The following is a 10,333-nucleotide window of genomic DNA, read 5'->3' on the forward strand; positions in this document are numbered from 1 at the left end:
AATTTGATCAATTAGTTATTAATATTTAGTCAAGTGGACTAGTTATAATTTTTTTGATTAAATTTTATTAGAAGTGTTTTTGACTCAAACTTGTGGTAACTTTTTAAAATTTCGTTATTCAATAATATTTAACTATTGATTTTTCTTGTAAATAGTTAGAAGTTAGTGATGTTTGTTAATTTTTATCTTAGTGCATTTAACTTCTAAGTTAATATTTACTCACTAATGTATGTTTTTTCCCTACTTTATAGGTTATTTGTAAGAGTTGTTGAGAGATATGAACATATCAAGTACAATTTATGTTCAATTTTTTTTAATTAAATTAAAGTTAGATGAAACAATTATTTAACTGAAGAACAAATAACTTTGTAATAATTTATTATGCGATTTTATAATTTTTGTTTATTTGATAAGATTGAATAAACAATTGGGGCTATTTTAATAGTTTTACATCTTATGGGATTTTTATGTTTATGAGAAAATATACAACACAAAAATTTCATATCGCATGTCCAAACAAACCTTCAATTTCATCTCATGATTCCATATCATGATACCATATCATGATACCATATCGCATGGCCAAACGGGCCCTAAATATACCCATATGGGATTATAGTTTTTTTTTTAAAAAATAATTAAAAAAATTAAACTAAAATTAATTTTTTTTCATTTCCGTTAGAGGGAAAGGGTATATGTGAGTCATTTGTATATAAGTAGGGGTATATATGAGCCACTTTCATAACGAGAGGTATATTAGCTCTAAATGACAAAGTTGAGGGTATATCAAACCCTTTGAAGCTAACTTGAGATTAGATTAGATTGTGGTGTCTAAATGTTGAGTGTTAGGAAGGTGTTGTGCCAATGGAAGAATCCTACCGAAGTGGAAGACAAACTTTGACAAGCTTTATAAATGGGTGTGAAACAAGCTATTATGATATATGAGGGTAAATATTAGGTCTTAGAAGTCCAACAGATATACATGAAGAGTACTCCTATCTTGGAGATTGAAAAACTATTTCTGACAGACCTTTGGCTCAAGAATATATACAAGAAGAGTGTCATAAGAATATTGACATTATAAATGATCACATGCGTCAATGGTCAAAGGTACAAATTACGTTATGCTATTGCCACGTATTGAAATTTGAAGGGAACTGCTTGTTGCTGTTAACAGTATAACTAAGTGTGCCATGCTTAATTGCTTAGTGAATTTTGTTAAACTACTTGGCTCCAAATCCTACATTTTTTGCAGATTGCTTAAAGAGAACAAGCCACCACACAAAGGCAACAGAGTTGTCTTGCTACTGACCGTCTGCTCTTTTCTTTTCTTGCTTTTTAAATTTTTTTATCATCAATACATCGGGGTTAAGTTGGGGGAAATGGGGAAGAGAACTATAAGGTGGGATCCAAATTCTCACCAACAAAATGAAAATTCAAGTAGCCAACCAACTAAACTACTAAAATCCCCTCTCAACAAGATGAAGTTTACTCCTATTAAACTTCATCTTGTTATAGAGTTGTCATCGACATTAACTTCTCAACCAAACAAAATAGTTCAAACTGCTGCAGTAAAGAAAAGCAGCCATAACTAAAACCAACGAACACTGGGAGAGAACCTCAAGTCATAATTAAAACAAAATGTTGAAAGCAGAGTCATTGAGAATATGTAAACCCAGTGTGTAAAATATTACATGAATTCAACTAAAGTTACTGTAAAGTAAACATTCTTTTAAAGAAAGGAAGATGTACTGAAAAAATAATACTGATAAGTGGATCCATCTCGCATAAGAACGATCAGAAGGTGCACAAGTGCTCTAGACATTGTTGAAGTCTATATTGACAAAAATATAGCTGCAAAAATCATGGATCTCGTGTTCAACCCTGCAAAAACAAGGTCATTGGAAGATTAGAGCAAATTAAAGTGTCAAATAAAATCTAATATGATAATGTGCTCGTTCCCATACCTTGTTAGCAATGTTGTTTGAGAGCCAGTCAAGCCCCTCATACAACCCTTCTCCAGAGGTAGCACATGTGCTCTGAATGTACCTGTAATAGAAAGTCATAGATTCAGCATTAGGTAGCACATGCAAGCCCGTATCAATCTCCAGCACCATGCTCAATAAGAACATATAATTTGATATCTTACAAATAAGGAAACACAAAATAGTACATACCAGTGACGTTGACGGAGGGAGTGCAAACCAAGCTTGTCGGTAATCTCAGCAGCATTCATAGCATTTGGAAGATCTTGCTTGTTAGCAAACACAAGCAACACAGCATCTCTCAGTTCATCCTATGCATACATTGCAAAATTCATTCAAAATAGGGTATGAGTGAAAAGAACCAACTACAAGTTAACTAGAACAGAAAGTTGGTAAATACAGATCATTTCAGACTTTCAAGTGCTCCATGGGACTATTTCTGGATGTATCTTGTGTATTGCACCAGACATGGGCCACCCCAAGACACAATATAATCTTAACAGAAATAACAAGAGGTGGGTGTTGCATACCTCATTCAACATCCGATGCAGCTCGTCTCTAGCCTCAACAACACGGTCACGATCATTACTATCAACCACAAAGATAAGTCCTTGTGTGTTTTGGAAGTAATGCCTCCACAATGGTCTGATCTGGAAGTGCCAAAAAATTGACAAGGAACAACAGACAATATAAAGTAAGTCAATATCCGAAAGAAGTCATTGCATAACTGCAGATTCTAAACAAGTATGTACTTGATAGCAGCAAAGAACGCTAGAAGTCGATGATACAGAACAAAAGATCATTTCTTGGTTTTATATTTCTGTTATTCTGGTGGCTGGTGAGTACGAACATGAAAAAATCAGAAAAATAAGCATGGTGAATTTGAAATACTAGTAATAGAAAGAAAATATAATTCCAAAACCAGAAATGCTCTTTCTATAACTCGCAACATGAAGTAAGGTCAGTATGAAGTCAGCCAAACTCAAAGTAGAAGCACTTGCAATCATCTTCTAATGTCAGATACTGAAAAGAGCATAGCACTTTGGTTAAGGCACTAAGTACCTTGTCCTGACCCCCAACATCCCAGACAGTGAAGCTTATGTTCTTGTATTCAACAGTCTCCACGTTGAATCCTGATAAAGAAAGAGTTATTGAAGATAACATTAAGATCAATAGCTTGAATCAGCACAAATAAGACATATGTGTGTCAGCAGAACAAACCGTGCTGCTAGAAACAGAGAACATAATTGTGGTGCAAAGCTGTTTGCAGCAGTAATTGGATCTAGAATATTAAATATATATTGAAACAGAACATAGGACAAATTTATGTAACAATTTACAAAAAACAAGCTAGTCATTCATGTAAAAAGTGATGCACCCTTGCGCGGTAGCTGCGGAATAGCTTTCTGTGCCCTGATTTATCAACAAACGTCTTGAAGGGTACCTTATATCTTACTACATGCTGAAGATAGAAGTTTGGCATGTTCTGAATTATCAAAAAAAGTTTGGGACGTCTCTTATATGTATAGTTTGCTGAAGAAAATGACCAACGAAGGATATAGGACCCATTTAACCCTATGAACAAGTGTTTTCTATGTCGCTGTTTGAAGCTAAGCTCTCTTTACAGTTTTACAACTGGACATAGAAGGTTAGTCCCTGAAGTTAGATATTGCTGGTTTTCATTTGCTACTAGGTTCAGTCTGCAGAAAGAAGGAGTCCTTGCAAGTATATTGCTGAAGAATCAGTTAGATTTATTTTTTTCTGGGGGCACAGTTGATAGCTTCTTATTAAAAGTAATAAATTTTGCTGACCAGAGAAGGTAGTTTTGATTATTGACTTGTCTAGTTTGGAATTTTATTGGTGGTTAAACCAATGTGTTCAACAAGCTCTACTACTATATAGTATTCCATTGGAGGCTATTGCAAAGAAACTCTGCAATACTATGATCGGGCAATGGATGTTTTGGTGATGGCATGTGTCTAGCACATGTTCTAAGGATGTTTTGTATTCACATGGATACTTAAGGGTGTAGCTTAAATTGTAGGTATAATATAGAGATGTTTTGGCAGAAACTACTAATAACAAAAACAAAACGACAGTGTTCCGATCATAACGATATATCAGTTCTGCAAGCAATAAAACATCTATAGTACACACAACATAAATTACCAATGGTAGGAATAGTGGTAACAATCTCTCCCAGCTTGAGCTTGTACAATATGGTGGTTTTACCAGCTGCATCAAGACCCACCATCAGAATACGCATCTCCTTCTTGGCAAACAGCCGACTGAAAAGCTTCCCGAATGATAAACCCATCTTTTTTCAATGCCTGTTGGACCAAAATTAAGATTCAATTACCACACACATTCACCTATCAATCAAGCTTAAGACAACATATTTTATTGAATCAAGAGGTTACATAAATGCACAATACAAAATTATGATCTTAAGCCAACATAAAAATCCAAATTATGGCGTGGTACTCCTCTTAACATACTGATCTAAGCCTTCATTTTCAATACATTTGATGTATCAAAAAAGCAACTGTTGGATCTTTATCAAAAGATTTCATCATAAATTTCAATAATCCTTTATTCATCGAGAGATCTAGTAGCAACAAGTTTAACAATTAAAAGAATCAAGAACCCCTCTACTTAGAACGGATCTTGGGCAATGACAATCCGGATCCATTTATCAAAAAGAAGAAGCACCCAAATCAAGATCCAAAAAGAAGAAGAACCCAGATGAATAAAGCATACGGAGATCAAATCAATACAATAAAAATACAAGAAATCAAAGAAAGATGAAAACTTTATCAAATTCCCAGATCCAAAAAGCCAAAATCCAGATCTCCAATTCAACAAACTTTTCAATCAAGAAAGAGATACATACATAAACTTTGTCAAATCAATTGTTATGAACCGAACGACGCGTATGTGACAGATATGTAATACAAAGGAAATGGAGGAGAGAGATCTTACGGTGATGAAGAAGGAATCACAGAGAGAGAGAGAGGGGGCAGTAGATCTAGAAAAACACTGCCCTTTGTATAATTGACAAGAAATGGGCAACTTTGGAAGTTCTCTTCTTGTTTTAGCGAAAGCCTCACGTATTTTAATGTCACAATTTTGAATTTTCAAATATTAAGTTACAGAATTGGATTCTTTTATTAGGCTTTTCACCGTATATTAGAGTATTTCGGTTGAAAATTTTCGAATATTGAACTGTATTCGATTGTAATTTTTGTAAATAATATTTATGCATAAAATATAATTTACATCCCTTGATTTTAAAAAATTAGTAACTATTCAACTTAACTAATTTAATTTAAGCAATCAACAGAATTTGCTCTAATAAGTAATGTCACATAATGAAATATGAATAGTTAAGTGATGTTATAAATTAGATCTCATATACAAAATATTATATGCTATTAGCCTATTACACTTCATCAATTTTTAAATACTATTATAGAAATTCAGTTTTTTGTATTATTATTATTCGATAAATGAGTGTTTTCAACCTTCGCTCGTATATATGAGATTTTACTTAGAAAAACAAATCCTTGAGGAGAAAACGTGTTTGTTGAGGGATTTTATCATTAAAAAGTTGGTAGCTATTGATTGTTGGGTATTTATGTTGGTTAGTGGCTGATATAAATAGGGAAAATTACACGAAATAGCAAACATCTAGAGTATATTATGTAATATAACTATAGTTTTGATTATTTTTAATTTGTGGCTACAGTTTTACGAAATGTTGTTATTCGGTTCCTAATTGTATAAATTTAGAATTTGTATAATTCGGTTTCTGGTTGTATAAATTCAGAATTATTATATGCTTACCTTAGTTATTTGTATACAATTATTCCTTTTTTTTAAAAAAATAAAAATTCCTGGCTTGGTAGCTTTTTGGTGGAAAAAAAAAATTGTGATTTTTTTTTCTGAAATTTCTGCCAATTAGTCAATATCAAATTGACTAAAAAATTATTTTTTTTTAGAAAACACTACCTTGGCAGCAATTTTGGTGAAAATTCTTTTCTTTTAAAAACAAAATCGCTGCCTCGATTTTAGTGGAAACTTTTTTATTAAAAAAAAAATTAAAAAAATCTCTGCCAATTGGTGAAATTTTTTTTTTTTTAAAAAAATCGTATTAATTTTATTTTTTTAGTTCAGTGACAATTAGCGAAATTTCCTTTTAATTTTTTTTTAATTGTTCAACATGTGAATGTGTGAACAATTAATAAAAAAAAAATTAAAAAAATCTCTGCCAATTGGTGAAATTTTTTTTTTTATAAATATAGCTGCCAATTTTTTTTTTTTAAAAAAATCGTATTAATTTTATTTTTTTTAGTTCAGTGACAATTAGCGAAATTTCCTTTTAATTTTTTTTTTAATTGTTCAACATGTGAATGTGTGAACAATTAATAAAAAAAAAATTAGAAGGGAATTTAGCTAAGTGTCAGTGAACTAAAAAAAAAAGTTAATACAATTTTTTTTACAAACAAATTGGCAGCGATATTTATAAAAAAAAAATTAAGAAAAGATTTCCATCAATTGTCAAAGATTTTTTTAATTTTTGTTTTTTTTATAAAAAAGTTTCCACCAAAATCGCTGCCAAGGCAGTTTCTTCTAAAATAAAAATAAAAATCGTCATTTTGATGTTGACTAGTTGGCAGATATTTCAGAAAAAAAAATCAATTTTTTTCCACCAAAAAGCTGCCTAGGCAGGATTTTTTTTTTCAAAAAAAGGAATAACGCTACAACAGCAGCGATTTTGAAAATTAAAAAAAAACGGAAATCGCTGCCATGGCGATTTCTATAAAAAAAAAAAAAAAAAAAGCAAAAACGCTACATGGGTAGCGATTTTCTAGAAAAAAAGAAGAAGTTAACAACGTCAAACAAAATTGTTGCGTCATTAGCGATTTTGCCCTTTTGGTTAGAAAAAAAATTGATGTGCTCTTTTGGAATTTTTGTCAATTTTTTTTGCCCTTTAGGCTCCGGACGCCATCAAAGTTATAGTATTAGTATTAATATCGAGTGAAAAATTAAAGGAAGGATACATGTTACTGGGTTATAAAACGATAGTTTGTGATATTGTAAGCTCTTCAAAGTACTTGCAAACTATAAACAAAAAATAGATAAAAAGTACATGATATTATATAAAATTGAAAGAAAAACATGAAGACATAATAACAATATATATGTGCACCTAATAATATTCTAATTTAGTAAATAAATTCTCAATTCTAGTACATGTTATAATTATAATCAAATGAATCGAATTAGAAATTAAGAAAGTGTATTAAAGCATATAAGCAATCATTCAAGACTTAAACCACGTGGGAAAAAAACTGTTCTTGTGACAAACAAAAACGAGTCTAAGTTTTTCTTTCTCTATCCTAATTTATGTGACACTTTTCATTTTTTGAGAATCTTCAAAAAATTTGAAATGAAATTTATATATTTGTAAACTACATAAAAAGTACTATAAGTCACAATAATTAATAATTTAAAATGTTTAAAAGATTTATGAAAAACTTACGGTCAAAGATAACCTTGCTTGAATCTCAAAATTCGAAAAGTACCGCGGAAACAGAAAGAGATACCTTTTAAATCATTGATTTTTAATTTGTTCCATTTTGTTTGATTTTTTTTTTTTTTTTTGAATGTATCAAGTTATAACAATGAAAAGTGGTCATTATATTTGTGAACCAAGAACAATGGTAATGATGTAATGATACAACAAAGTTTTTAGGCTTGCTCAGCTAAATAATACTCTTCTACAACTACTTGATAAAGTCCATGCATTTTTAATGCTGCAACTGCATTTCCATGTCCTTTTTCTGTTTTTCTTTTTCAATATCACCAATTTCTTCATCAAATTCTATTGGAAGCTTCAACTCGTTATTTTTTCCCCAAAGTACTCCATAAAGTCCCAATACTATCAGAATTGACCCTACAACCCTGAAAGTAATTACAAAAAATACACATTAATTAATTATTCCAAATAATGACGATGAGTCGATGAATATGTATACTTTAATTTAATAATTAACTTACGTTCCGATGTAGATTTTCTCTTGAAGCAAACCCCAGCTGAGAATAGCTACAATTACTAGCAATAATGGATTGAATACTGAAACATACAATGGACCTTTTCTTTCTATGCACCATGACATTAAGCAGTAAGCTAGTGCAGTGCACACCACTCCCTGTAATTTTAAATTAAAGTAGCGCGTTATTAATTAGTCACACTTTTTTACACAATCAATATATTTTAACCTGTATATAAATTAAATACGTACCGAGTAAATAGAAGAGACAGCTCTGATGCTATGGCTCAAAGACCAATCAGATATATTATGATCAAAGCAAATTCCAACAATCACACATTGAAAACTAGCCATTAGACACATCAAAGCTGAGCTAGAATAAGGAGCTGCATACACCATGCTTAGTTTTGCCTGACCAAAAATAATAATAATAACATATCAATTGAAAAATTATAAGAATTAAAATATATTGATGAATATAAAATTTGTTACCTGAAGGATGGACCAAATTCCCCAAGAAACAGCACTAATAATGAGTAGAAAAGGGCCTAATATGAAATTTCCATGGCTTGTGGTGCTTTTATTTTGTGTCATGTCTTGTGCATATTTCCAATGGATGTTTGGTTGATCAATTGGAACAATAGATCCATGGTAAAATGACAATAACATAGCACCTCCTACACATAATATTGTTCCTAACATCTTTGCTTGCCCTGCTTTACTCCCAAGTCCCACTCTTTCTAGCCTGTCAAAATTTACAAGTTTGAATCTCGAAATTTTAACGAGTACTTAATTAAGTAACTAGTGAGGTCATGATGATGATTACCCAAAAGGGATAGCTAGAAGAAAAGTGACAGCTGGGGTTAGATTTGACAAAGCACATGAAATAGTTGGAGTTGTATTCTTGAGGCCAACAAAGTATGTTATTTGGTTCATACTAACCCTGCAAAATCATATCAATTGAGCCTTTATCAGATTTTTACTTTACAATTTCAAAGCAAAAGTTGTATACTCTAATTAGAAACTAAAGTTGAAGAAGTGACTCACCCAAAAATAGAGCACAAGAAAATCTGGAAAAGGATGGATGGAGTTAACTTTGGCCTTGTTTTTCTGCACAAAACCCACTTCAAATATTAAATGAAAATTGAGAGAAAAAAGAAAAAAAAACGTACGTAATCCAAATTACTGTCCAATGCAAAAAATATTTTGTACAACTAAGTTGATTAGTGCTATATTTATTTCTTACTATATCATTTTCCTAGAGTTATGTGATTATATTTTTGGCTAAACTAGACTAGATAACAAAAAAAAAAAAAGGAAATAACAAAGACTCTATATTAATCAACCTAATAATACCCCTAACATGAAATCTTGTTGATTTGTTTCTTCCATTTTTTTTCTCCTTCACAATGAAAAAATAATAAGGATAAAATAAAAGATAAAGATGACACTAATTAAAGAAATCAAGAAAATGCAAGATTCTAGGCATAAAGAAGGTGGAAATGAAGAAGCAAGCTAGTTAAGCCATGTCTATTTCGTGAACCATTTGCATGGTTCCAAGAATATATATATATATATATATATATATATATATATATAATATAAAAAAAAAATCATGAAAAAATCACCCAAACAACAATAATATGCATGCAATTTAGGCTTTAAAATTCTTGGAGAAAGAGAAAATAGAAGCCATAAATGGTAGATATACTTTTACAGACTATTTAATTTATAGGCACAGTATAAAGTTTGTACCTTTCCAAGAAATATGCAAATGGTGCAATTGCAATGGTAGCAAATATTTGTCTGTAAGCTACATGAACAAAAGGGTTCATGCCTGAATCCATTGCAAGCTTTGAAATAATATTCATCCCTGCATACCCTAATTGTACAATCACCATAGTCAAGAAAGGCAACAAGTCATTCCCCATATTAATTCTTCTTCTCCAAATTCACAACCTCTTGATCAGAATTAACAAGAAGAAAATGAAAATGAAGAAAGAAGAGAAATGAAAGATTAAAGAAAAGGGGTTAGTTTTATAATGAGAAGTGTTTGTCATGTGTCATATTTATATGTACAAGAAAATTAATTAAAGGGCTTTTGTGAAGTTCAAGAAATGACCTGTATACTGAGAAAAAAAAAAGAAAAAAGAACCGTCGATAGGGTGTGGGGTTTGGGGCAGGGTGAGGAGAGACGGATTCAAGATTTAAAGTGTATAGGCCGTTACAGTTATACTCTCAAATTAACTTATGTTAATGGAATTTTAACATATACAAGGTACAAGTAAAACC

The 10,333-nt window shown here is 31.1% G+C and overlaps 3 protein-coding genes across 4 annotated transcripts in view; all 3 read right to left on the reverse strand.

Annotated features, from left to right (window-relative positions):
* The window catches only part of LOC102590846 (ADP-ribosylation factor 1), a 10,097-nt gene extending 5,024 nt beyond the window's left edge, over positions 1 to 5,073 (reverse strand). The window contains exon 1 of the mRNA XM_015307565.1: positions 4,990 to 5,073. The gene's annotated coding sequence lies outside the window, so the exon portion shown is untranslated. The remainder of the gene's footprint in view (positions 1 to 4,989) is intronic.
* LOC102577687 (ARF-like small GTPase-like protein) lies at positions 1,609 to 4,996 on the reverse strand. Of its 2 annotated transcripts, none has more exons than XM_006344734.1 (7): positions 4,879 to 4,996; positions 4,155 to 4,315; positions 3,048 to 3,118; positions 2,516 to 2,635; positions 2,178 to 2,296; positions 1,968 to 2,049; positions 1,609 to 1,884 (listed from the first exon to the last, which is right to left on the reverse strand). In XM_006344734.1, exons 2-7 carry the CDS (start codon positions 4,300 to 4,302, stop codon positions 1,879 to 1,881), a joined length of 546 nt encoding a protein of 181 aa, XP_006344796.1. In that variant the 5' UTR covers positions 4,303 to 4,315; positions 4,879 to 4,996; the 3' UTR covers positions 1,609 to 1,878.
* Positions 5,074 to 7,697: 2,624 nt separating the features above from the next.
* On the reverse strand, positions 7,698 to 10,051 carry LOC102591428 (WAT1-related protein At1g09380). Its single transcript, XM_006344737.2, has 7 exons — positions 9,797 to 10,051; positions 9,089 to 9,151; positions 8,868 to 8,984; positions 8,534 to 8,786; positions 8,294 to 8,452; positions 8,049 to 8,200; positions 7,698 to 7,952 (listed from the first exon to the last, which is right to left on the reverse strand). The coding sequence occupies exons 1-7, from the start codon at positions 9,970 to 9,972 to the stop codon at positions 7,799 to 7,801; spliced, it is 1,074 nt and encodes a 357-aa protein (XP_006344799.1). The 5' UTR covers positions 9,973 to 10,051; the 3' UTR covers positions 7,698 to 7,798.
* Positions 10,052 to 10,333: the final 282 nt, after the last annotated feature.

Source organism: Solanum tuberosum, unplaced genomic scaffold (genome assembly GCF_000226075.1).
Source record: "Solanum tuberosum cultivar DM 1-3 516 R44 unplaced genomic scaffold, SolTub_3.0 scf00060, whole genome shotgun sequence".
Lineage (NCBI taxonomy): Eukaryota > Viridiplantae > Streptophyta > Magnoliopsida > Solanales > Solanaceae > Solanum > Solanum tuberosum.

What these genes read in the sequence shown, in the direction of transcription:
- LOC102591428 (XM_006344737.2), bottom strand. Translation starts at nt 9,972, where the DNA reads ATGGGGAATGACTTGTTGCCTTTCTTGACTATGGTGATTGTACAATTA. An exon ending in GAATTTGGTCCATCCTTCAG is followed by an intron (nt 8,453 to 8,533) that starts GTAACAAATTTT and finishes ATTTTTGGTCAG; the next exon opens with GCAAAACTAAGCATGGTGTA. An exon ending in CTGTCTCTTCTATTTACTCG is followed by an intron (nt 8,201 to 8,293) that starts GTACGTATTTAA and finishes TTAAAATTACAG; the next exon opens with GGAGTGGTGTGCACTGCACT.
- LOC102577687 (XM_006344734.1), bottom strand. Translation starts at nt 4,302, where the DNA reads ATGGGTTTATCATTCGGGAAGCTTTTCAGTCGGCTGTTTGCCAAGAAG. An exon ending in TGCATCGGATGTTGAATGAG is followed by an intron (nt 2,297 to 2,515) that starts GTATGCAACACC and finishes ATGTATGCATAG; the next exon opens with GATGAACTGAGAGATGCTGT. An exon ending in TCCCTCCGTCAACGTCACTG is followed by an intron (nt 2,050 to 2,177) that starts GTATGTACTATT and finishes TTTCTATTACAG; the next exon opens with GTACATTCAGAGCACATGTG.